Here is a 27,780-nt window from a genome sequence, read left to right as displayed (position 1 = left end):
CTCGCAGCGCACCTGCCGGGGCGGGGCCGGGGGCGGGGCCGGAGCCTGCCGGGGCTCCCGGAGCGCTGGGCGCAGCTCGCTGTCACCGCGCACCCAGAGAGCATGGGGAAGCTAGTGGCGCTGACCCTGCTGGGGGCCAGCCTGGCCTTAATCGGGGAGAGGTTACTGGAGTTTAGGTGAGTGGCATCTTGATGGGGTCGTCCTCGCTTCTTTTTCTCTCCTCCTCCAAGTTAGTCAACTGGCTGCCTGGTACTACTGCCTCTCTAATGGGTAGGAATGAGCAGCTTTGGAACCTCATTCTTCAATCCCATCCAGTAAACCATCCCGTGACAATCACTTCTGTCCAGAGTGAGCTGACTGCTCGCCTTTCCTAAAACAGTCGGGTGGGAATGCTCTCATTTATTTTCTGGCCCCTTTGCCAGGTCCTCCTACACATTCTGCTTACGAAAAGACAAAGTCCATTGGAAGTACTGGACTTAGGGGAGAGAGGATCAGGCTACCAGCTGTGCAAGGCTGACTGAGACATTGCCCCAGCCCGGCTAAACACTGAGAAGCACTGGCATCCATCCTAGATGCAAAGAGCTAGCCAGACAGCAGGACAATGAGCTGAAACCTGCAGGTGGTAACTGGCATTTTGTAGGCACTTGATCTTTTGGAGTGGAAGATCGAGTGGTGATAGCCATTCTAGAAATGTCTCAGGAAAAGTCAATCCTGGGCTAGAAAGAAGAACCGTTAAGTGGTATACATTCCTGAGTGGATCTAAAGCCTCTGCTTGCCTTCAGTTATCTTCGGGTTGCTTTTATTTATTTCTGTAGGTAGAAGCTGATCTCACAGGTTCATGTCTAGAATCTGTTCTGGTGCCTTGTGACTTTTGGTAATACTTTATAGTTCAGCTTGAGAGTTTTATTGTTACATTTTTTCCCCAGTGCAACAAATGAGAAAACCATAAAAAAAATAATAAAGTTGATCTAAGGGATATTTTTTTATAAGTGACTGTAAGGCAAGTCTGAGTATAGAGTCTTCCTGAATATAGCTTAATAAAAATTTACAATTCTCCCTGATAGTTAAAAGAATTTTTCACTGTAGAAACAAGAACACTACATTGAAAAATAATTTGGCCAATTGTTTAAATTGTGGTCAGTTTAATGAATTTACATATTTGCAAAGTAAGTCAGCATAAAATTTAAAACACAAAATTAAAGCAAAAATTACAGGGTTTACCTATTAGGAGATTGTTAAACTTTGGGAAAGCAGTTTCGAAGAAGGGTTGAAAGGATAAGACTAGACAGGATGAAGGGGAGAAAGTGTAGGTTTATAATAGACAATACTTTAGAAAATTGAATAATGCTATTTGGTATATTTAAATTAATAATATTGTCCAATTACTCATACTATTAAATAGCCTTTTATTTGGGCAGCAAAGTGTTTACTACATATGATTGCATTTTAGTCTTTCAGCAATAACTGGGTGAGGTTAGCTGAGGTATATTACCCACATAATGTTTACATTATATAAAGAAACATGAATGAAAGGAAGTGCCCACTTACTTGTTATGTCATTCATAAATTATGATAAAGGGAATTAACCAATGTGAAGGTGATTACAGGCCACATTTAAACATAGATTTTGAAGGCTATGCCTTGACCTTTAGGGTTGTTTTGTCTCTTCTTCAGAGAAAGAATGAATGCTTCTCGAGAAGTGGAGTCAGTAGAACCCCAGAACTGCCACCTTATTGAGGGACTTGGTAGGTATATTACGGTAATATCATGGTATCAAGAGGGGCCAGCACAATTCCTTGGTTGCTGTCCTCCTCACTGAGCCCTGCCCACTCACTCAGTTACCTGTTACTCCTTAGGCACTCCCAGTAGGGTTTCTGACCCATCTACTCTATCCAACCTGCCCCATCCAAGGTCTCCAGGGGTCTCCTACATGCCCAAATTGGTGGCTTTTCTCAGTCCATTTCCTTACTGACATCTCTCCGTCATTTAAAGAATGTCATTGACTACACCTTGGCCTTTCCCTTGCTGAATTCTTCTCTTTTCCCTTCTGTGATATTTCCCTCTCCTCCCTGTCTTCTATTACCTGCCTTTCTTTCTTTCTTTTTTTTTTTTTTTTTTTGTTGCCCAGGATAGAATGCTGTGGCATCAGCCTAGCTCACAGCAACCTCAAACTCTTGGGCTCAAGTGATCCTCCTGCCTCAGCCTCCCAAGTAGCTAGGACTACAAGCATGCACCACCATGCCTGGCTAATTTTTCTATATATATTTTTAGCTGTCCATATAATTTCTTTCTATTTTTAGTAGAGACAGGGTCTCGCTCTTGCTCAGGCTGGTCTTGAACTCCTGAGCTCAAACGATCCTCCCGCCTTGGCCTCCCAGAGTGCTAGGATTACAGGTGTGAGCCACCGCGCCCAGCCCTGCCTTTCTTATTTTTTTCTTTCTTCTTCCTTTCTTCTCTCCCTTTCCTTGGAGGCATTCCAAGCTTCAAGGGTTATTTCCTTCAAAATTTATCTGCAAGTACCAAGAGTAATATGAGTTAGCCCCTACCTTCAAGAACTGCATAGCCTACCAAGATATCTTTTAAAAAATTCATATGAATTCCACAGCCTGATCCCTAACCTCTCAAACTGCAGGCTTTCTTTTTTAGTCACTTAAAGGTTAGGTGCACCTCAAACGAAAGCTACTTTCATTTCTGCCATTCCCCCTCATTCTCCTGCTCACAACCAGCTCTTCTTCTAGACTTCTGCTGTGTATGATATCCCCATTCTCAAGAGACTCGGTTTAGAATCCAGGAACCATTTGTTTCCCCCTCATCCCTCCTGCTTCCACCTGACACCTGTTGGCATTGGTCCCCTCTGTGCCCCAACACAGGGCTGATCTCACTGTCTAGTTTCTGCCATGACTTCTTATTTGGGCTCCAAGCCTCCAGTTCTTCCTGACACTGCTGCTAGGGAAAAAAAAAAAAAATCAGGCTAGATTTTGTTCCCTGTTTTGGGAAAGTGTTCTTTCACTTTCTCACCTTTGTTTATGAAATTCTCTCCAATGATCCTTCCATCTCTGCTTACTGAAATCAGCTGCAAATTCGTCTCCTTCCTCCCAATTCTCACAGCTCTCAAAGTCTGATTCACTTATGACACCTACCACATGTCTTATTTTATAGCTAGCAGTGTTCTCTCTCTCACTATCAGATTGTAAACTCCCTAGGGGCAAGGACTGTGACTTAGTTATTAGAATGTGACAGGATGGTTTATTTTGTGATAGGAATTTGTTTTTTATTTCTCTTGCTATATTAAAAAAAAGAAAAGAAACAGAAAAAGAGTCCTTTTGATTTGGCTTTTCTGCCTTTTTTTCCCCTTCTCAATTTCTAAAAAAAAGTAACCTAGTCTTAGAGATGGCTTGTGCTGGCAGCTGGAAAGCAGAAGGAACCTAACTTTTGTTTTTAAAACGTGAGCTCCTGCAAGGCATTCCGATGGAGAAGGGATAAGAATATGTGGGTTTCTTTGACTAAAGGGGCCCTGACAGCATTCTGAGGAGGAGCAAAACCTCAGAATTCTTCTGGAAGGCTGGACCCTGTGTCCCAGCCTAAGCAAAGACCTTGTGTCCATGCACGACAGGCAGAACTGTCTACATTAAAGGGATCATATAGCCTTTTCACTAATTCAATGATGAATAAAGCCAGATGGCCTTGCCAAAACAATCTGCCCAGTTTTAAACCCACCACCTAGAATCATTGCAAAGCCCTAACAGAGAGACCCACTAATGGCTCAAATTAAATTTCCCATCAGGGAAATGATCAGGGTCAGATTTAGTTTGATTTGAAAAACAAGAAAATGTGACATTCACTCATTTGTCCACTGTTTTATGGAGCAATATTCATACTTACTACACATATATCTCTCAAAAGATAAGAGCCTGCCAAGTAGTTTAGAGGGACAATTAGACTAGATGATGGCTAAGGGCACGTCCGACTCTTGAATTGTATCATGCAACTAGATTTGAGAAGCTAAAACTAGAGTTAATATTGTAAGTCATAGTTCAATATTCTGATTATGCAAATATTTTGAAGAGAATGACTTAAATAGTAGCTGGCTGGGAGCAGAAGGAAAAAAAATGCCACGTCTATTGGCATGTGGGCATTTTATGTTTGGAGAACTTAACAAGTTAGAATAATCACGGGTCATTTGTTAGTAGGACGATACTGAATCATATCTTTACAAAAAGCTGCCTTATTAAAGGCCTGGTGTCTGTGAGCACACCGTTGAGTCCGTTGTTAACAGCAATATCATCCTCATAACTGTAAAGGGGCTGCTGCTATTTGTGCTTTGCAGATTCGGTAATTGACACATGGAAAAATTAAGTTACTTGCCCTTTGGTCCAGAACTAGAGGGTGATGGGCTTAGATTATGAACCAGAGTGGTTTTCTTCTAGGCCTTTGTACTCTCTGTTGCATAACACTACCTTTCTTATCTACTGACAACACAGTTTATTGTGAAAGTGCCAGGAAGGAATTATGGCAGCAGAAAACAGAAAATATGAGATGCAAACAGGCAAAATATTGCTAAATACAGGCTAACCAAAACAAAGCAGGATAGATATTTACATAAAGATAACTACTAAGATAATACTCCTAAGACCCAACTAGTCAATGAGTAGGCAGCTTTATGAAGACATGGAAAGCCACTGATGATTTTTAGGCTGTAACAGAGCTAGAAAAAAGTTCTCATTTGTGTTTTTTTCAAAACCCAGACTTTTGAGGTTAATTTTATGGGTGGAAGAAACTCTTTGTTTTGTTTGTTTTGCTTCCCAAGTATTTTTTCTGAGAAAAAAAACATTGAAATATGAAATATGTCTCCCTCTAGAAATTGTATCTCATAGATCTGTTTATATTAAGTAATATTTTTTCCAAGGCTTTGAGGGTCAAGGATTGTTTTAACTAGGAAGTTATCTGGCTGTCCTTGGAATTTAATCAAAACTGCACTTGAAATATGAATAGCTTTATCGGGACTTTCACTGGGCAGGATTATCAAGCAGGCAGCCTGTGTTTCTGGTCCCTTCCCAGCTTCCCTTCTCTCCCTTCTCCCGTCTGTAGTCTCTCATGGCACCACGATTTGCTTCTGCTTCATAGTAGTTTCCATTTGTTTTCTTAACTAGTTGTCAGGAACTTCTCTCCAAGATGTGAAATGATAATGATAAAATTAACTGATATAGTAAAGTTTGGCGTGTCCCTTTCTCAGAGTGCCTGTAGGGGATGATTGAAGAAATGAAGAAAGGATTGAAGAAATGAAGTCATGCCAAGTAGTAACAGGGTTGACAGCTACAAAGCAGTGGGCACCAATTGATAAGACTGTTTTTAGCCTTAGCAGCAGGTTTTTAATGATAGTTGTGCTCAGGCTAATGAGTGTCTTGGAAAGACTCAGAGGAGGGTGTCCCAGGGCTCTTGCTCCCACAAGTGCCATTGTTGCTGAGATGCTGTAGGCCCATCATAGCAGGTGCCGCGTAGGCAAGGGTAAAGCGGGGTGGAAATATTGTGCAGTCGTGCGTGGTAATTCTTTTCCACTTCTGAGTGCAAAGCACCAGCTTTCCCAAGCTCTGGGTAGAGCCAGTTAATAAAGACAGGCACAGCATCTCTGCAAAATGCCCACTCTGTTGCAGGTGAGTTATTGAGGTAGTTTATGCTGTCATAGGAGACATATAAAATGCTCTTTGGAAGAGAAAAGGAGCCAAACCAGAGAGCACACAACTCAGGATATCTTGGACTCAGAAGTTAACACTCACTTGTCAATAGTTTAACCTCAAAATAAGACAAAGTTCAAAGAACTAGAAGTGTTTATTTATTGATGCCACCAACTTTTATTAAGAGCTTCTACATAGAAAAGGGAAGTATTATGTTGGGATAACCCAGTCCTTGTTCCCAGGAAGCTTCTTGTCTAGTAGGAAATGAACACAAGTGAGCAGAAGGGTACAGCCCAGTGTGAAAAATCTCCTGGTGGAGGTATTCACAGGTGACCATATTAGTACATAAAATGGGTGAGTTTGGGTAGGGTGAGGAGGTGGCCCCCAAGCTCACTCCAAGAGCTGTGACATTGGCCAAGTGGAGGTGAGAGTGGGTGGGAAAAGTCTGAGTGTGCCAAGAAAGGGAAAACAACATGTGCACAGGCATGCAGGTAAATGAGTCTGGCACAATTCACAGACTACTAACAGCACAGTAGTAAGTGCCACAGCCCAGCTGCCATGTAGAGTGGAGAGTGGGAGCCGCAAGAACTGAGACTGGGGCCAACGCTTGGAAGATTCTGGATCTAGAGCAAAGAGCCTAGGATTTATACTGCCAGCCCTAGTGGGCCTCTGAAAGGTGTTAAGCAGAGGGGAGACAAGGTCAGCTTTACCATCAAAAAAAAAAGGACTGTCAGCAGTGCAGAGAATGGTTGTAGAATAGTAAAGCTGACTTATTGGGAAGCTATTGTAGAAACCCGGGAGGAAGTTCTAAAGCTTGAATGATTGACTGGTGATCAACTGGATTTAGAAATTAAGGAAAAAGGGAGGCATCAAAGATAACTCCAAGGTTTCTGCTTTGGATACTTGGGGAATAGAAGCACCATCCATAGAAGCAGAAATATAGAAAATGGAGTGGATTCAAGGGAGAAATGTCTAGGTCCATTTTGGACCTGTTGAATATGAGAAATGAAAAAGCCAGGTCGAATGCCCAATGTACAGGTGAATAGAGAGATCTGGAACTGGGGAGAAATATTTGGGCTTGATTTAGAGCTTGGAGAGTCAAGAGCATGTGGGTGAAAGATGACGCCACCTGCCATGATCCACTGGAGTGGACTGCGCAGGTGAGATGGATGCTGTGCCCTGAGAAAGAGCCAAGGATGGATGGATCCCAGACAATATCCACACTTAGAGGTGGGGAGGAGATTAAGGTAAAACAAAACCAAGAAAGGGTGTGCAGAGCGGCAGGAAAAACAGCAGAATGTCACCAATCTGTATTCAATGTGCTTTTTTAAGTTGTTTAATTCAATCTGCTGGATTCTCCCAATGTCTATGTCACTCAGGTAGAAAGAGCCATCAAGGTACCATACATAGGTAAATCTTGATTAACTGGAAAGCTTAGGAAACGGGAAGTTCTGGTTACTAGAATTTTTCCATGACTAGTTGAGGATTACTTTCAACCTTCAGTATAGTGAACAGAATGAAAGCTTTCTCTGTTCTCTAGTTTTCAATGCCTATTGCTCATCATACTATTTTTTCAAATTTGTACTTTCTTTGGCTTTGTTCCACTTTTCTTTTTCATATTCTACCCTGTCCTCCCCCAATCGCCTTTTGACACCCTCGTAACCCACCACTCCAGGTAACCATTTCCCCACATGTTCCAATTAGTATGACTGTGTAACAAACCACCCCAAAATTTGGTGACTTAAAACAATAATTATTTTGCTCATAATTTGCAATTTTGGCATGGCGCGGTGGAGACAATTCACCTGTTCCATTGCGTTAGTGAGGGCCACTCAAAGGCTGGGATCTGGAGTCATCTGCGGCTGCTCTGCCATCTCTCTCCACCTTGTGTGGTCTCTCTGTAGTCTCTTCTCTGTAGCTTTACAGTCACCAGACTTCTTACATTTTGGTTCAGGGCTTCCAAGGTGCATGCCTTGACAGAGACAGAGATAGTGAGAGAAAGAGAGAGAAAGTGGGGAGAGAGCGCGAAAGCAAGCATATGCCAGTGACAGCTATGGCTATGACTTAGTCTTGGCTGTCATGTGTCATTACATTCATCTCATTCCATGGTCAAGACAGTGACAAAATTCCACCCAGGTTCCAGAGGAGAGAATATAGACCTTACCTCTTTTTTTTTTTTTTTTTTGAGACAGTCTTGCTCTGTCATCCTGGGTAGATGCAGTGGTGTCAAGGTAGTTCACTGCAACCTCAAACTCCTGGGCTCAAGAGATCCTCTTGCTTCAGCCTCCCGAGTAGCTGGGACTACAGACACGTGCCATCAAGCCCAGCTAATTTTTCGATTTTTAGTAGATGGGGTCTCTCTCTTGCTCAGCCTGGTCTCAAACTCCTGAGCTCAAGGGATCTTCCCACCTCAGCCTCCCAGAGTGCTAGGATTACAGGTGTGAGCCACACCACGCCTGGCTAAGACCATTCCTTTTGATGGGAGAGTGTGAACATCATATTTTAAGAGCACATTATTCTCTCTCATATGTGGCTCTGTCTTGCTACTAGAAGCCATGATAATCCCTTTTTAATCCTGTTTTCAGTCAAAACTTACATATTATATGTCTCTTTTCATAGAAAAATGCTCAAAACCAGCTCTCAATGAGAAAAAGATCTAATTAAACTCACATTCATTTAACCTCAATAGTTCATCCTAAGACCTAATGTTTTTATAAAAGAGAACAACTACTCAGTAACTTTCCAATAAGATTGTATAATGATAGATTTTTTTAGGCCTCAAAAACAAATTGGAAGAGAAAGAATGCTTGGCAGAGAGGCCTATAAGAGACGTTCACAATGAGGACTTTCCAAATGTTATCCAAATGTTGAGCAGCATTCTATGGGGAATCAAGCTGAATCTCTCAGGACATGCCCTGGAAATTGTTACTTAAAGAATAAATCTAGGATATGAGTTTATTTCCTAGTTATTTGCCTTTTTCTCTTGAAAATGAAGTTCTAAAAAAAGAATTTAGTATTTGAGGAGTCTGACTCAGGTTTTATTGTAGAGTAGCATGCCTGTGGGATTCCTGAAAGTTAATATAGTTTCCCAAGTTAATGATTGAAAAACTCAATGTGGTTTCCAAAAGAAGTTCAAGGTTTGGACTGTGAGATTTACTTTTTGAAGCCTTCATACATGCGTTTTTCTGATTCTACACTTCTTTTGCAGAAAATGGCTCTGAAGATATTGATATACTTCCTAGTGGGCTGGCTTTTATCTCCAGTGTGAGTATTTTCCATGCTGCTCTGATGCTCACGTCAATAGCTGTATAGACAGTGCATCAATGTTGTTGGCTAGAGCTGCCAGATGCATCCCCACCCTTTCATTCCGCTTCTGGGTAAACCAGTTAATGAACAAAGCCAAAACAGGATTCGGAAGGGCTAATTAGAACACCACAGGAATGCCCAGCTTTGATTGCACCCTGGTGGGCAGCTCCCTCTGGGCAGTTGCACACTCAGTAGGGTTTAAATAAATGTGTATTGATTTTCATTCGATTCCTAGGCTAGTCTCCAGATCCGTCCTGTTGCTGTCCATCCCCATCATTGCTCTATTTGACTGGGCCTCAGCTTCTGGTAGTCATCTTCTCACTAACTTTCATTCCTCTCACCATGCCTTCCTGTGTTTGGAACTCCATAAATGTTTGTGGATCGAATGTGAAGCCGTATTACTTGATTCAGAACCCTGGACATTTTCCGTCTTAGTTCCCTGTCATTCCTTCCAGGTCTTTCAAAGAGAAGTAGAGAAAAGCCTGCATTTTATTCCCAACACCACCTTCACAGGTTTGGAATAATCAGGAAGCTATGCCAGAGATAAAATTTCAATAAACAAAAAATGCATATTTACAGGAAGTTGAAAATTGTCATGTATTTGTTAAATTGGTGCACTTTGAAACAGGGATTAAGATTTTGAAAAAGTAGATTTACCACATTTCCTATGTGAATTCTGATTGCTGGAATTGCATGTCTAATTTTCCACTTTTGCCAATAAAATGCCACCTAAGGACATGAATTTTGAATCTAAATATTTTTGGCCAAAAAAAAGCTGCATATATAATAATCATAGCCTGAGTTTCTAAATTCTTAAGTATGCACAGTAGAGTACAGTGAGGCTGTCATTTGGAGTTTAAACTGCTACTGGTGCTGGTGGAGTACTGGTCTGTATGGGAGTTTTATTTTTTATGTTTCCTCCAAAATCAAGTATAAAGCAAAATGGTCTAGAAAAGCTTTTTCTTTGTTGACTTACATTTTCTGTTGTCAATTTAGATTCTCAGTGTTATGCCAAATAGACCACTAAACATGATTATTCTATAACTAGAAGATCTCTTTGCTGTTATCAAACAATATTTGTCCTTCCTACAATAGTATGCTTTTTAAAAATTTTCCCTGGAACTAAAAGTTCTGAATCATCGCTATACAGAAAGTAGATATTTTTTATTACGAATAATTTTATGAGAAAATGTTAACATGAAGTTCTAAATTATAGACCTCTTTGTAAATGAACAAACAACTCATAGGTTAAGGATTTTCTTCTTTGCTTATTTCTAATCTTTCTGCACTGTAATAAATTCAAGACCTTGTTCGCCTTGGTTTCTCCTATCACCCTCACTTGCTATCCTAGAAGATGTTTGGAAGCTGATGATTTAGAGAGTAATTCAGTGCAATAGATATTTCTAGTCTATTTAAAGGTGCAAATCAGTGTGTTTTCGTCCTTGCTTTGGAACTTGGTATATGCTTCTCTTTGCCTCAAAGATTACCCTGTTCTTCACTCTTTGCCAGCTAACTCCTATTTCTCTGTGCAACCTCATTATGGTGATACTTTATTTCCTCAGGAGCATCTTCCCTAGCTATGTCTTGTGGGGTGAGGTGCCTCTTCAGTGGTCCCCAACATCCCCTGGGCTTAGGCTATTATAGACCATACCGTACTGATGTGCTTGCTTGTTGTATTATCACTGAGCTTCAAGATCCTTGAAGCCTGGACTTCGGAGTGTGCATTGCCATGCTCAGCTCCTAACATACTACCTATGCAGGTGCTTGAGTATTTACTGAATGCATGTGCTGGTGGACGAGGGCAGTGGAAGAATTCAATGACTGTCATATATACCTGTAGCCTGTTGGAAAAAATAAGATGCCTCCAGGTGGTTTTCACCATTTTCACTGGGGAACAGTATCAAAAGAATTGCTTGCAATTCACTAGCACACAATAGATTTGCTGCCACAAATTCCTACCTGACTGCCTTGAACAGAAAACTAGGTGAATGTGAGGCCATTTATCAGAAATGTTTCATCCTTTATCACACTACATCTAGGTCGAGTTTGTTTGCAGTGCCCCATCCTTACCTCTCTATCAGATTATTTCCATTTCTAGGCCAGCCAGTCTTTCCACTCACTAACATGCCTCCACGTGCCCCCACGCTACCAAGGTACTTGCCATAGTGTTCTGCATCGAGCTGCCTTCCTGAGCAGGAATATTCTTTGCTTTCAGCCCTTTCGTTATGATGTGGCAGAAAGAGGCTGAACAATTAATGATCTGGATGATTTCAACAAATCACTTCTTTAGGCCTCATTTCCCTCATGTGAAAGGGAAGGTGTGGGATTAGATGCTGCTGATATATATAATTTTTCCAGTGCCATTATTCTCTGAGCCACTGAGCTTGGTAACAAATTGGCTACGGAGAAAATGGTGGACTTGAAGACTGAATTTCATGGTCTGAAGTTGGGGAGGATACTGATGCCCTTAACTGAGAAAAATATAGAAATGAGAAGAAGGATTTGACGGGAGAATGTTGATTTTTATTTTGACTAGTTAATTTTGAGCTGCCTTTTAGGAAGAAGTTGGGAATGCAAGCTAGAACTCCAAGGAAATGTTAATGATAAATGTGCACATTTGAAAGCCTTTGGTATAGAGGAAATACCAGAAACCTTATGAATAAGATCTGCAAGGAAAGAGTATAGGGCGAGAAGAGAGGAGGGACGGAGGAGGACAGAAGGGGGAAGAAATACAAGGGGCAGGAAGAGAAGCAGGGCTTCCAGCTGGAAACTCTACTTCTGACTTTTTGACAAGAAAGAAGGAGGTATAGTGTCAAATGCCACAGAGAAGCAGGTAAGGAAAGTAGAAAGTTATCAAAATAAAGTTATTTGGAAACCAACAATATTACCTTTACGGGAGTGTTAACTATAGACACATAGGAATAGAATACTGGTTTCAGGGAATTGAGAATTAGAGCAATTAGAATCAGGCAACAAAATTAGGTGATGTTTCTAAGAATTTTTTTTTTTTATTTTTAGGAAATTTGATAGTAAGGAGAAGAGAGCTAAATGCAAATATATATAGGGGCAATAAAATTAGAAGATTTGTTTGAAGGAAAGAGAAACTTGAGCAATTTTTGAGGCCAAAGAAGGGACTGTTGGTGAAAAATGAGTGGAAAGCAAGAGAAAAAAGGGTGTAATTTCTAAAGACAGGCCCTAGGGAACAGGGAACCAAGAAAGCAGGTGAGGGAGTTAACCTAAGAACAGAAGAGGGATCCTCCTTCCTTGAGGAAAGAGGGAGAAAGGAAGAGAATAAATAAAACAGAATAAGAATTACTGAGGCAGAAAGGAGAGAATCAGGGAAATTCATGTTAAATGACATGGTCTTTTCAGAGAAGTAGGAGATAAAGTCACCCATCCAGACTAAAGAGAAAGAAGATATGGGCTCTGGAAGATAATGAAATAAATTTAGAACAGATACTTGGAGAAATCCAATAGATTGCCTGTTAGAATGAACAAAATAATCAGTAAACAGTACTGAATATCTATCTGGCTGAAGTTGGAATGATGACTTTGTAGTGGAATTTTTCAACTTGAATTTAGACTCGCCTTATATGACAGCAGACCAGGGTAGAGAATTTGATGAGGAAGCAAGGGGTGTGGCTTCCTTAAAAGAGGGTCTGTTGATGAGGATAGAATGGAGGTCTGGAAGCAGAAGTTTGTGGCTAGGGGCATGCCAACAACCCCTCCTGCAGGTGTGCTGACTTAAGGAGAATGGAAGAGGGAACAGCGCCTCCTCTGATGGGCTTCAGTAGTGCCAGTTGACTGGGGGAAATCTAATTTTCTCCCAGTGTTGTTTAGTTTTCCCCCAGTAAGTACTGGTGCATTAGATTTGGGCACTGAAGTACTGTTCTAGGAAAAGCTTGAAGGTGTAGGTAGGGTTGTTCAGAAAAGGTTGACTACCCCAAGGAGGAGGGATTGGAAGGACCAAGAATAGTATTATAAGTGCATACATGTGTGTGCACATGTATGTGTAAGAAAGGGCAGGGAGAAGGAGAGAGACAGAAAGAGAAGGTGAACTAGGAAGGAGAAAATTTAAATCGGCTATAAATGGAAATAAAGGTACAGGAGAAGATCTAAAGCTGTTGACATTGACATATATCAGAGTGATAGGGGACGGACATGGGAAGGAAGTGGACTGTTTTGTGATTGGTAAACCAATCCCAAGGTTTGACACAGTGAACTTGGATGCAGCAAAAGCTCAATGCATTCAGTGTGCCTATTGTTGGTTGATAAATATCTGGTCCTGCTAGTAGAAAGGGACACTGTTCAAGTTACTGAAATAAACTTTTTGCAATATTTAGAGGAAAGCATTCATGTCAGACTATTCACACACGCCTATAGAAATGAAATAGGTCAAAAGTAATCAACTTTATGACTGGCACTCCATGTTAACTCTTAGCTGAGTCTACAATTTGTCACTGCATAATAATCAATGTAGGGATGGGAGCAATAAAATTAAACTATACACCCATTCTATCTGCTTTCAGGAAAATTAGTTACAGAATATCAGGACTGGAAAGAATCTTACAATCAGACATTTTAACTTCCTTACTTTATAAATGAGAAATGTGAGCCTCAGGCAGGCCAGGGAATTCACACACAGTAACACAGCCTAGTCTCTTCCATTATATTTTTTGGCTTAACTCCTCCTCTCTAAATTAAAAGTTCTTCCTTATCTTTAATAGGTTTCTTCCCATATTCATGGCCAATGCCTTACACAGCATCGGTAACCTCACAGATCAGATAATGGCAACAGCTGACAGAATGATAAATCCCAGAAATCGAAAGGAGATTTAGAACTTTGAACGTTTCTGTTTAGCTTTGAGATTTTAGCTTATGTATGAAAATGTTGTTGTGATATGTATACATGTGCATAATTATTCTCTATTTTTTAAGGGATTAAAATATCCAGGCATACCAAACTTTGCACCAGATGAGCCAGGAAAAATCTTCTTGATGGATCTGAATGAGCAAAACCCAAGGGCACAAGCACTAAAAATCAGTGATGGATTTGACAAAGAATTATTTAATCCACATGGGATCAGTATTTTCATCGACAAAGGTAAAGCCTGAATGCTTAAGAATAAGGGGGAAATGAGGGAAATAGAAACCATTCATCCCCAACTACTCAATATTTATGTTAAAGGAAGAGGGAAGATGCTATTTCATCATAAAAATGTATATTTGGGACATGCTAAATGTGTATAAAAACATTTTAAATGTTGCATCAAAGAAAGAAGACTAGTAATTTCGGCTCTATGTGGTCTCCTTCTATCCACTTTTCTTCTTATTTGACTGTCACAACCTGTTTGAATACTGTTCTCAGAAATCTGAGGTATAAACTAAGGGTCCTTTGAAAACAACTGTGTGACATTAAAAAACACAACATAGAAAATAGATAAATTAGACTCATCAAAAAAAAAAGTTTTATGCTTCAAAAGACGCCATCAAGAAAGTGAAAAGCAACCAAAAAAATGAGAGATAATATTCTCAAATAATATATTTGATAAAAGGTTTATATCCAGAATATATAAGGAATTCTTACCACTCAACAACAAAAAGACAAATAACTCAATTAAAAAATGGTCAAAAAATCTGAGTAGACATTTCTCCTAAGAAGGTGTACAAATGGCCAATAAACACATGAAAAAATGTTCAACATCCTTAGTCATTAGAAAAATGCAAATCAAGACCAGAATGAGATACCACTTCATACCCACTAGGATGGCAAAAATTTAAAACATAAATAAATAACAGGCAGTAAGGAGGTGGAGAAATTGGAATGCTCATACTTTGTTGGTGGGATTGTGAAATGACATAGCCACTTTGGAGGGCATTTGGCGGTTCCTCAAAATGTTAAACACAGAGTTACCATATGATCCAACAACTCTACATGTATATTCAAGAGAATTGAAAACATACCCACACAAAACCTTGTAACAAATGTTTATAGCAGCATTATTCCTAATACCCAAATGGTGGCAATAATCCAAATACCATCAACTGATAAATACATAAACAAAATGTGATGTATTTATACAGTGGAATATTATTTGGCAAGAAAATGGAATGAAATACTGGTGTATGCTACAACATGGATGAGCTTTGCATGTGTTATATTAGGTGAAAGAATTCAGTCACTAAAGGCCACGTATTATATTCCATTTATAGGAAGTGTCCAGAATAGATAAATTTATAGACAGAAAGTAGATTAATGGTTGGCAGGGGTCAGGGGGCATAGGAAATGGAGAATGACAGCTAATAGGTAGGTAATTTCTTTTTGGGTGATGAAAATGTTCTGGAACTAGATAGTGATTATGGTTGCATAACTCTGTGAATATACTAAAACCCACTGAATTGTACATTTTAAAACTTTGAACTAATGGTGTGTGAATTATATCTCAAAAAAAGATATTATAAAATATAGTATTTATTAATACATTGTGTATGCTTTAAAAACAATTATCTCCAATGTTATTTTTTGTTTGTTTTTTATTGGAACTATTTTGGCTTTATTTAGTTGTCTTTTAAAGAAATTAACAATTTAAAAAGTATTTATATTTAATCATATATTTACTATTATTAGCAGTTCTTCATTCCCTTGTGTAGGTCCAAATTTGTGTCTGGTATCATATTACCTCTATCTGAAGAACTTCCTTTAACATTTATTATAGTATAGGTTTGCTGGCAATGAATTTTCCCATTATTTGTTTGTACGAAAAAGACTTTCATCAATGTTATTTTAGACTTGTCTATAGTTCATAATTTCAAACAAATTTGATTTTTTTTTTTTTTTATGACAGAGTTTCTCTCTGTTGCCTGGGCTAGAGTGCCGTGGCGTCAGCCTAGCTCACAGCAACCTCAAACTCCTGGGTTCAAGCAATCCTTCTGCCTCAGCCTCCCGAGTAGCTGGGACTATAGACATGTGCCACCATGCCTGGCTAATTTTTTTTCCATGTATATTTTTAGCTGTCCAGATCATTTCTTTCTATTTTTAGTAGAGATGGGGTCTCGCTCTTGCTCAGGCTGGTCTCGAACTCCTGACCTCAAGTGATCCTCCTGACTTGGCCTCCCAGAGTGCTAGGATTACAGGCGTTAGCCACCGCGCCAGGCCAACAAATTTGATTTTTAAATGTTGTGGGTCTCTACAGCACTAAGAAAAATAAGAACAGTGGAACCCCACTAATAGTAATTATATGAAAGGAAGGTCAAATTGAAGTGTTGAAATTCATAATTTTTAAAGAAATGTTGTTTTAATTTTTCCAGATACAGACTAGCATTACAATATATTGTTAAGTCTAAATTTGCTAAGAATGGTTTTAATGAATAAAAAAGATTGATTAATAATTATTTCTATGCACTTAACTAGCAGGTCTTTGTTCCATTCCTTTTGGTCTATACCAACACAGATTTGTTCATTTTTAAATAAATGAGTATCTTTTAAAATGCTTGAATACTCTTCTATTAAGTCGGTTAAATATTCCCCTGAAATCTTACATATGCTTTTTATTTGCTTAGCAAGCTCTGCTTTAACAGATAATTGTAACTAACAATTTTTCATTGGTTTACAGTTTACAAAGCATTTTCATGTATAATAGTGTCTTTATTTCTCAGAATAAAAACCTGGGCACTTCTCCTCTCCCTGACCCAATTGGTTAATTCATTATAATGTTTTGCTCAATTTATCTCTCATATATCTCTCCTATCTCAAATATCCTGGGATAGCGAGCTCCTTTTCATCTTCAGAGCCGAGCTTAACTGTCACTCTTCACTCCATGAAGAAGGTGTCTCCCCACTTGAATATTTTTTTGGTTTTAGGTTATTTACTAATTTTTCCCCCTTGTTTTCCTCCCTAGAATATAATCACCATAAAAGCATATGTGACTTGTTCATTGCTGGATTCCCAAAGCCTAGAATGGTGATGCATACTATGTACTCTATGAACATGTGTTAAATGAATAAATGAATGAACCCTCTATGACGGTCAGAGTGGATAGTAATATTCAATTTTACAGGTGGATGCAATGAAGTTTAGAGAAATGCAGTGAAGTGTGACTTCATTTTTGTCATTAGTAAATGGCTGAGACAGAACTGGAACCCAGGTGGTTTCACTTCTAATCCTGTGTCTTTACTAGGGCATGACTAGGGCTCTAGGTACTATTTAAATAACTCAAAAGCTACTATGTTTTTGCCTGACACTGTACCAGACATAAGATGCTTCATTGGAAAAGGTACAAGTGATCAGATTTACGTGGAGCTATTTTGTTACATGGGATACTATTACAGGTGGGAGTGGAGGTGGGTTTAGGTTTTAGCTTTTTCTTTGTTTGTTTATTTGAGATGGGACCAGTTTATAGATTAACCCTCAGTCATATAATCAGGCTTCCAGAAGTTGAGTCTATTATGATTAACAGCTTATCTTATTTATTAGTCATCTCTTTTCTTTATATATGTAGTTCCTAAGGCCAAAATATTACATACAGAAATAGAGATGGAATGAGGAGATAGAGAACAAAAGCATTCTCACTAAGCACATCTTATATGGAAGGAGAGGTTTAGGAGAGGCCGTAGACGAGGTAAAAGCAGGACAGCACATATGCTTGTGTCCCGCAAAAGAGTGTCTGGCTAAAGGTCCATGTTGGAGCTGAAATCCAACCCATGTTCTGTTTGCCAACCCCTGGGCCGTGGAACAGAATGGAGTCAGACTAGAAGAAAGATTCATTTGTGAGGAAGTACCTTCCCTTAATTTTCATAAAAGTGCCCAATGTGTTTCAGAGGCCCTGGATATAAACTTTACATCTCAGAGGTTGGGCTTGTTCAATAACACACTTGGAAACTACATCCAGGAAAGAAGTAGGGAAGATGAATACGGAATAAGTCACTCATACAGTGGGAAGATGGGGCCAGACCCTTTAAGGCTCTGAGAGGTCAGGTTACTACCCTCAGTCCTGCTCACAGCAGTTCACTTTCCAATATGAAATGGGTAGGTGAACATTCGTGAGGTTGGTAATACCTTGAATTAGCTAGTTTGTTTTCTCTAGCATTTCTATTTACTTTCCTATCCATTGAATTCACTAAATGTTGTTACTGCCACCTTAGGTGGTTGACTTGTATCAGAAATTCATTGTTTGGCTGAGAAAGGTTGCTTAGTTTAAGGTATTTACACTGCCCTGACATTTCTTGAGCTCATGTTGAATGTCATGAGACCATTATCACACACACACAAAAATTCTCAGCAAAGTTTTGTTTGTTTGCACCCACTCCTCTTGTTGAAAAACCTTCTGGGGAAACTGCATGCATGTTTAATCACCATTATATCCCATAGCTTCCTGTTGGAGGGGGCATACAGATGAGGCTGAACAGAACATTGCGAAACATCTGTGCTTGGCTCTGCTGCTTGGTGATGGTGAGATCGCCGGTGAATGATTCACCTTCTGTGCTGCAATTTCTTCAATAAAGGGAGTCAGGCATTTGACTCACCTATCAGGTGGACTATGGGGGTCAAATGCAAGATACATGAAAAGAAAACCCTCGACAGTGACCAAGTTTTAAAACAAGTCTAGTGTCGGTTTGTTGCAATAGAAGTAAACTTCTTGAAAATTGTGCCTTTTTTCCATTTAGACCATACTGTGTATCTTTATGTTGTGAATCATCCCCACATGAAGTCCACTGTGGAGATATTTAAATTTGAGGAACAAGAACGTTCTCTCGTATACCTGAAAACTATAGAACACGAACTTCTCACAAGGTATGGAATTAAAGTATGATGTACTTCTATTTATTTTGCACCCTTGCTGTGTGCTTTGTTTTCTTTGGTTCAGCAGGCACTTTAAACTTTTGTTTTGCAGCAATTTTTCTAAAGCTTTCTAAAGATTCCCATGGTGACACTGCCCAGCACCTCACTAGAAATTGCTGTATTCAGTGTTGAATATCTTTGTGTTTTTCAACTCGTTGAAAGCATTTTAATCCTATAAAGGTGCTCAATTAGATTGTCAGCTCTAATTCCATCCTCTTTACCACAGCAACTCAATGCCTACTATTGGGTTCTCTTTAAACACCTACACACACCCTTTTCTAGTTGTCCCGGTAGGTTATGTTCTGTGAGCCTCACCCACTGTGTGTTATAACCAACCTCCAGAAGGGCCATTTGTTTGTTCAATCAGAGCTTTAAAGTGGAATTTTTTAAAAGCCCTTGAGTGCTTACAAAAATTACATTTCTTAAGCATTGACTATGTACCAGGCACTATGCCAAAATACTTAATTTAACTTAATTCTCACAACAGCCTTTGGAAATAAGCATGAGTAAACTGAGTCTTAAGAAATTTTTGGTTAGGTAACTTGCCCAAGTCATGCAATTCATAAGTTGGAGAACCAGACTGTAAACCTAGGTCCATCTGAATTCAAAGCTGCGCTCTCAGTTGCAGTGAAGAAAATCTTTCTTACTGAGATTGGAAAAATAATAAGTTTTTCAGTGGGTAGGCTGGCTGTTTAAAGGCTGTGGCAAACAGTGAAGAATTTGTCTTTTATAAAATGGGCTCCACACTAAAACACTGGTTCTAAAACAATAGACTGTTCTGTGGGAGAGAAAAATGGGAAAAGAAAGGAAAGTTCATCTCTTCTCCTTTGCTCTCTTTCTTAACATCATGTATGATTTCTCCTCATAGAATTTGGGGGCACCAAATGCAGAGGGCTGAAGAAGTAAGAGAAGCAGACGTTGTCAGACTCCTCCCATAACACATCGTGTGGGGTTCTGAGTCTGTAGTGGAGAACAGGACTTCCATGGGGTTGCTGGGAAGCTGTGGATAAGTCACTTAATCTGTGCCTCAATTTCCTCAGCAAAATGGGAATTCTCTCTTTGGCCTGACTTACTTAACTGGTGGATTGTGCGTATCAAATCCATTAGCATATGACCTCATAGGAGGAGTTTCCCAGAAAGCACAGCCCAAGGGAAAACCCAGTATGTGACCACTTTATTAGGGAGTATAGTCCCAGGAAAGCAGAAGTGGGAGACCAGCCTGAGGTGAGGAAGGGTGAATGTTATGGGTTGAATTGTGTCCCCTCAGAAAGATATGCTGAAATCCCAACCCCTAATTCCTCAGAACATGAGATTACTTGGAAATAGGATCATTGCAGATGTCACTAGTTAAGATGAAGTCATACTGGAATAAGATGCCCCCGTAATCCCATATGACTGATGTCATGATAAGAAGACAGATAACACAGTGAGAATGCCATGTGAAGATGGATACTGACATTAGAGTGACATGTCTACAAGCCAAGGAAGGCCTGGAGCTACCAGAAGCTGGAAGAGCCAAGGAAAGATCCATAGAATCTTCAGAGGGAGTGTGGCCCTGCCAACAACTTGATTTTAGACTCCTAGCCTCCAGAACTAGGAGGCAATAAATTTCCATTGTTTTAAAGCACCCAGTTTGTGGTATTTTGTGACGGCAGCCTAGGAAACTCACAAAGGGGAAAAAGCCATAGCAAATACCTTATTAAACCAGCCATTGCTAAGTGCAACTGATTGCTCGAAATCATAAGATTATCTTCCAGTAAGCAACATAAGCCTCATTTCAGGACAATCTGGCCAAGATAAGAAAGGGAGAAGAGTTTATCTGCTAGCCCCATCTCCTGTCAGTCAAAGGTTTGCCTCAAGAGGTCTTAACTCCCCCACATTCTTGGTTGTACATGTGCAAGTCAAGTCTGGTGGTGTTTTGTGCCTTCACATCAACATGGAAGTCTGGAAGTGGGAGGCAAGAGTCCCACAGCAGGCATGGGGTAAGGCCCTGCTGGGATGCACCTGTGGAAAGTATGTCAGACCCCAGCTGAACTGGCTGAAGTAGTGGGAACTAGAACAAGGTAGGTGTGACTGTAAGAATCTAAGAGGAGCTCAAGAGATGCCCTGATACATGCATTGAGTAAGTGCTTACAAGGGGCATAATGGAGTGCTAAGGAAGAAAAATTACGAGTGAATTTAACTTAATGTATGGTGTCAGGCAATATTTTTTGGAAGAAGAAACTCTTAAACAGATGAGTAGCCCAGATGTATAATGACCTTGGGAAAAATCATTATATGTCAAAACCTCACAGTATTTCCTGATTCATCCAAATTTTCCTTTCCTGAATTTTAATCTAAAAATGTTTAATCCTTTTTTTTTTTTTTACATTTTTTCTAGTCCTTTTTTTATTTTTTCATTTCAAAAATAGAAAAGCCTTTATTTTCTTACTGGTAGTAAGAGTAAGACTTGCTCTCTCCATTTAAAAATTATAGTAGTTTTGAGGAACATAAGAAAGAATATCACCCAAAATCCCATCTACTCAGAGAAAGTATAAAGATCAAGATAGACCAGGTAATGCTACAATAACAGAAAAGAAAACCCCTATCATCTTACTGGTTCAAAACCACAAAGTTTCATTTCGGTTTAGTTTGGTTTTCTCACTCAAGCTGTGTATTTATTGTAGGTGATTCAGAGACTCAGTTTCATATTACCCTCATTTAGGGCCCTAGAAGGACCACAGGGTCTATTATCAGAAAAGTTGCTTGTTACTATGGAAATGTGAGGGAGCCATGGTTGAGCAAGCATGGTCTCTTAAAGTCTTCAGAAGCCACACACTTTACTTCATGTCATTGGTCAAAGCAAGTCACATGGCTGTGCTTAACTTCAAGAGGATGGGGAAGTCTGATTTCTGAAGAAGGAAAATCGTAGCCATCAATGAACAGCACGTAACTGCCAAAGATGGCCATTATCAACATTTACAAGTCAACAGACTTTGGAGTTTGAGGTTTCTTTGTGTATTTACTTCCTTTTACTGACTTCTGTGGAAGGGAAAGTAAGAAAATAGCAAATGGCTAAAGAAAACCCATCAAGGCAATGCAAAATGACAACTTTTTGTGGAATTTTTTAATCCACACTAGTACATGTATACTTTATCAAATTGATGCACTCACTTGTCTATGTAGAGATTAGTGATTTTGGCAACAATCAGGATATTTAAATACCTTGTGGGTCTCTCTCTCTCTTTTTCGCATCAGTGTGAATGACATTGTGGTTCTCGGACCAGAACAGTTCTATGCCACCAGAGATCACTATTTTACCAACTTCTTCTTGATACTTTTTGAGATGATTTTGGACCTTCGCTGGAGTTCCATTCTCTTCCACAGCCCAATAGGGGTCAAAGTGGTGGCCAAAGGATTTAGTTCTGCCAATGGGATCACAGTATCACCAGACCAGAAGTAAGCTCTTTTATATATTTTTCTATCCTTTGCCCTTGACATTTTGGTGCACTCCTTCTCTTAAGAGGTGTTTACTTCCTTGAACTTAAATAGTCAATGTATGTGTAGAAGTATCAGGTGTGGGCCAGGGTGATCTTAAACCATTTGTCCTCTTGGACTTCAGGTTCCTCCCAGTAAATGGAGAAATCTGGACTCAAGGGTATAAGGTGCTTGTTCCAAATTTTTACAAGACTCTAGAAACACTTTCCTAAAAAACTAAAAAGGAGGATAAAGGTGCAGTACCTCTGCCCTTTATGAGGCTAGAAGGCATTTAACCACTTTTCTAAGTTCAGTTGCTCAAAGACTCCTTCCTATTAGAGAGGGAAGTCTACCTTATATTGGGCACAGTGATTGTGTAAGTTTCAGACTTACTGATTTATGACAGCAGACTATTCAAGGAGAAAACACTATTTTAAGCAGCATGAAATTTTATGAAAAACACTTCATAACAGCTTCATGTTATAAGTGTTTAAAATTTGAAAGTTTTGAAAAAAGAGAAGTACCTTGAATATTAACATATAAATTTGAGATAATGAATAGAGATGATCTCTGTGGAAAACACCTCTAAGTATCCTTCCTCTTTTCAAAAATTATTGTGATTGCACTTTATGGTCATCTGGCACTTCTTTTTAAGCACCAATTTTTAGAAATGTACACTCTTCTGGCCTTATAAGAGGTCCACTTACCTCCATTTAACTTAAGGAAAAAAATCGTGACTCTAAAGTAATAAGACTAAACCTATATGTCATCTAGAAACACCAATTTCATTATAGTCGTACTTCATATTCAAAACCTGTTTAAAGCACTTCAAGGGTATTAAAAACACCACTCAATTATCTTCTTTTACTGTGGTTTAGAAAGGGATTACAGTGGTATTTTGAATGAGTGTGACTTTTTGTACCTCTTCTCCAAAATAAAAGTTAAGTGTTAGCTCTCATTGCCATTTGCTTAAATGCCAATGTTACTTTCTTCAAAGGTACGTCTATGTGGCTGATGTGGCGGCTAAGAGCATTCACATAATGGAAAAACATGATAACTTGGATTTAACTCAGCTGAAGGTACAAGTTCCCTGGCTGGCCCACACGACATGGCCTCTTACGTCGGGGCCCGTGCTTGACCCAGGAATGTGCTCCTTGAAGGAGGGAAATAAGGCTATTTGAGAGCAATGTGGGTGAGATTGTGCTTGTGCTCCCAGTCCCCTAAAGATAACAATTTCTGGTACCACACAGAGCTGGTGGGAGGGGGAGAATGGGAAGAAAGGGAATAATGGTTGAGACAATGTCTTCACTATTCCCTCTTTGTTGCAAGGTAATACCGTTGGGCACCCTTGTGGATAACTTAACTGTCGATCCTGCCACGGGGGATATTTGGGCAGGATGCCATCCTAATGCCATGAAGCTGATCATCTATAATGCTGAGGATCCTCCAGGGTCAGAAGTAAGTTCCTAGACGTCTCTGAGTTCACAGGCAAAGCTACCAGAATGAACAATTTGGTCGGGGTGACTTGGGAGAATCTAAGCGGGTCCTATTTGATGTTGTAGACTAAACAAATTTTACATAAGACAAGAGATTTGGGCAGGTATGGAGATATGGTTCATGAACCCTTTCAGGCCACCAACTGTCAATTTAATATCAATGCCTGGCAATATGTCCTGTCCCTGTAAGGGCTATATTTGCTATCGGGAGTAATGGAGAAACATGAGCTTGATTATTCATATTGACCCAGATAGTGATATATTTCCAGTCAGGAGGTAGACTCTCAGTAGGTCGTGCAGTTAGGCAAAGAGAGTTATGTATGGAACCATCTTCTTTCACATTACCCAACATGAAGCTCAAATAAAAGGGTTTAAATGACTGTCATTTCAAAACAAAATGAGTTTTTCTCTGCAGGTTGTAACATATATGATGGCATTGAAGAATGTCTTACTTTAAAGATGTTGTTTTGTTATTTTAAAAGTATCTCTTCAAAGATAGTAGCATCAGCCATCGAATTTTCTATGGCATTAAGATTAAGCATTAAAAAACTCCAATAAATTTAAATATAGCTATAAGTTCTTGGCACACATACTCAGAGATTTATTAATAACAATTTATTGGCCGGGCGCGGTGGCTCACGCCTGTAATCCTAGCTCTGGGAGGCCGAGGCGGGTGGATCGCTCGAGGTCAGGAGTTCGAGACCAGCCTGAGCAAGAGTGAGACCCCGTCTCTACTAAAAATAGAAAGAAATTATCTGGCCAACTAAAAATATATATACAAAAAAAATTAGCCGGGCATGGTGGCTCATGCCTGTAGTCCCAGCTACTCGGGAGGCTGAGACAGTAGGATCGCTTAAGCCCAGGAGTCTGAGGTTGCTGTGAGCTAGGCTGATGCCACGGCACTCACTCTAGCCGGGGCAACAAAGTGAGACTCTGTCTCAAAAAAAAAAAAAAAAAAAAAAAAAAAAACAATTTATTGAGCACCTATAATGTGCCAGACATTGTTCTAATGCTTGGGATATATCAGAAAACAAAACATGTGAAGATCCCTTCTCTTAAGGAGGGAGAGCAATGAACAATAAGAATAAGAAATAAGCAAATTACGTGGTAAATTTGTAGATGGCAAATTCTATGGCAAGTACATCAGAGAAGAGGGGATCAGGATTTCTGCATGGCAATGGAAAGGTTTTATTATTAAATACAGAGATCAGGGTAGCTTCATCGAGAGTACAGTTTGAAGAAAGATAGAATGTTTGAATCCAGATCTGGGGAGCTGGGAAACTGTGATTCAAATTCTAAGCCAGGCCTGGCATGGTGGTTCATGCCTGTAATCCCAGCACTTTGGGAGGCCAAAGCAGGAGGATTGCTTGAGGCCAGCAGTTCAAGACAAGCCTGGACAATATAGCAAGACTCCACCTCTACAAAAAGTTTTTAAAAATTAGCTGGGCATGGTGGCAGTCCCAGCTACTTAGAAGGCTGAGGCAGGCAGATCCCTTGAGCCCAGGAGGTCGAGATTGCAGTGAGCTATAATTGTGACACTGCACTCCAGCCTTAGCCATAGAGTGACACCCTGTCTCAAAAAAAAAAAAAAAAAGAAAAAAGAAAAAAGAAAAAAAAAAAGTAAAAGAAAAGACAAGAAAAAAGAAAAAAAATTCTAACCAGTAATTGGCCCACTGGGTAAATTAGAAAATGTAAGCTATTTCTACTTCCAATATTGTTATCCTTCAGTTAAAAAATATAAGATATTTCCCTTTTATTAGCATCTTAGTGACAGCTTCTTAAAAAGAACACCAGGAAATATAAAAAGAAACACTAGTACAGCCTGAGCTGAGAACCTGAAGACTTGTTACCCTAAACCAGCAAGCTATCCTTGCCTCAGATACGTGCCTCTAGAAGCCATAGGTATAATGTTCCCACAAAAGCTCAACCACAATGTCTGCTTGAAAGAAACAGAAATATGATCCATAGGATGATTGGAAAATTGTTTAGGATCTTTTTTATATATCTACTTCCAAGTTTAATCATTTGTTTATTTTAGATAAAACTTTTCTTCACAATTACTGATACCTTTTTTTTTCCAGTTCAGTCTCATATTTTCTACATGAGATCCAAGCTTGAGTATTTTTGTGTAACAAACCTGAGATGAAGTTGTAGAATCTCACTTAAGATAAAAAAAAAAAAAAGAACAAACTCTATTCTAATGAGAGATGCCAATATAGACTTGTGAGTTGTGAATTTCTGATTGTTTTGCTTTAATTCTTATCGTAGTCTGTTTGAGTGAACTTCATTCAGGCTATCTGGAAACCTGAGTGCTTAAATATTTACTGATCAGCAAAGTTAAGTGTGTTAATCCTGGGGATCAATAACAGTACCAGATGGAATTCTAAAGTAGCCTGGGTTCTTTACACTTCCGAGACACTCTGCAGAGGTGGCAGGGCTCCAACTGTGACACTCCTGGTCACCACATTGGCTAACCGGGTGTCCCTTCATCATTTTGGCCCATGTTTCTCTCCCCACGCTATAGGCTCAAAGGCAAAACCCTTGCCACTGAGGGAGGACCACTGTCCACATTAAATAAGAGCACCAACTGGGTCTTACCTCTTTCTTTAGGGGATGCCTGCACTATTAACATTGTATAAGCCGTCTATTGAGGAATAACCAGTTCACTCTGGTGCATGTCCTTAGGACATTAGCACTTTCATCAGAAGAAGGACATTTTATTGAAGATATGCAGATTTTTAGCTTACTGGTTTCTGAAAAATAGATTCATCCTGAGATATTTGGGAAGGAAAACATCACTGGACAGCTGTTTGCTCACATAGTATATATACTAATGAGTGGTCTTTTCGTGACAGGTACTCCGCATCCAGAATATTTTCTCTGAGAAGCCCAGAGTGAGCACCGTGTATGCCAACAATGGCTCTGTGCTTCAGGGCACCTCGGTGGCTTCCACGTACCGTGGGAAAATTCTTATAGGCACCGTATTTCACAAAACTCTGTACTGTGAGCTCTAGACTACGGGTGTTCCAAAAAGTCTACATGTTTGGTAGTAAACTAGCAATTGGGGATAAGTGTACCTGTAAGTAAATAATAAACACCAACAAAAGTATGTGTGTCTTGTCTTGTGGATAGAAATAAAGAAGTAGAGAGAGGTTACCCAATATTCACCAAATTGCTGGCACCCCCAGTATTCTTTCTACAATAGCACGTGTGAGCTGTGGCCAGTGAAGTGTCCAGCTCACCGAGAGGCCCTCAGTAACTGTGTAGCCAAGTTACCGTTTTTTGTTTTGAGACAGAGTCTTGTTCTTTTTGCCCTGGCTAGAGTGCCGTGCCATCAGCCTAGCTAACAGCAACCTCAAACCCCTGGGCTCAAGCAATCCTCCTGCCTCAGCCTCCCTAGTAGCTGGGACTACAGGCATGCACCACCACGCCCAGCTAATTTTTTATATATATTTTTAGTTGTCCAGATAATTTCTTTCTAGTTTTTTAGAGATTCGGTCTCGCTTTTGCTCAGGCTGGTCTCAAACTCCTAACCTCGAGCGATCCTCCCACCTCGGCCTCCCAGAGTGCTAGGATTACAGGCGTGAGCCCCCGCGCCCGGCCGCCAAGTTACCTTTTACAACTGTGATGTTCTGGGTCTTCTGCAGTCTAGACCAGGAGAAAAGCTAATGTTCAAATATTTACAATTCCTATGCTCTTCCCTCAGTTGCACTGGGCACAAACTACTAATCAAGAGTCCCATCCCGCAAATAAAAGCAAGAATTGGCATGATGAGACTGTACAATGCCCTCCTTGAACTTGCATTCTCCCACTGGACAGACACACAGGAAAACAGGTTCTGGGAAACCTGACAAAGATGGGCCCCACTGGCTAACTTAGGGCAGGGCAGAGCTTATCTGCTCATCTGTGATAGGTCTTTATTTGTACTGATGCCTGGAGCTAAAGTATAGTCAGCCCTTCGTATCTGTGGGCTCTGCATCTGTGGATTCAACTAACCAAAGATCAAAAATAT

The 27,780-nt window shown here is 39.8% G+C and overlaps 1 protein-coding gene across 2 annotated transcripts; it reads left to right on the top strand.

The window, feature by feature from the left end:
- The first annotated feature begins 55 nt into the window (after positions 1 to 55).
- On the top strand, positions 56 to 27,780 carry PON3 (paraoxonase 3). 2 transcript variants are annotated; one of them, XM_045564541.1, is made up of 9 exons: positions 56 to 176; positions 1,675 to 1,745; positions 8,881 to 8,936; positions 13,917 to 14,082; positions 18,642 to 18,768; positions 22,054 to 22,254; positions 23,270 to 23,351; positions 23,602 to 23,730; positions 27,475 to 27,780. In XM_045564541.1, exons 1-9 carry the CDS (start codon positions 103 to 105, stop codon positions 27,562 to 27,564), a joined length of 996 nt encoding a protein of 331 aa, XP_045420497.1. In that variant the 5' UTR covers positions 56 to 102; the 3' UTR covers positions 27,565 to 27,780. The 2 variants fall into 2 exon arrangements, with proteins under 2 accessions (XP_045420497.1, XP_045420496.1); XM_045564540.1 differs by lacking the exon at positions 27,475 to 27,780 and adding an exon at positions 26,624 to 26,877.

Source organism: Lemur catta, chromosome 11, assembly GCF_020740605.2.
Source record: "Lemur catta isolate mLemCat1 chromosome 11, mLemCat1.pri, whole genome shotgun sequence".
Lineage (NCBI taxonomy): Eukaryota > Metazoa > Chordata > Mammalia > Primates > Lemuridae > Lemur > Lemur catta.
The sequence above is the reverse complement of the archived record's forward strand: the minus strand, read 5'-3'. Positions and strand labels throughout refer to the sequence as shown.

Bases quoted from the DNA above. Each gene is read 5' to 3' on its own strand.
- PON3 (XM_045564540.1), top strand. From the start codon at position 103: ATGGGGAAGCTAGTGGCGCTGACCCTGCTGGGGGCCAGCCTGGCCTTA. The intron at 8,937-13,916 runs GTGAGTATTTTC...CTATTTTTTAAG, and splicing joins GGCTGGCTTTTATCTCCAGT to GGATTAAAATATCCAGGCAT. The intron at 14,083-18,641 runs GTAAAGCCTGAA...TTTTCCATTTAG, and splicing joins CAGTATTTTCATCGACAAAG to ACCATACTGTGTATCTTTAT.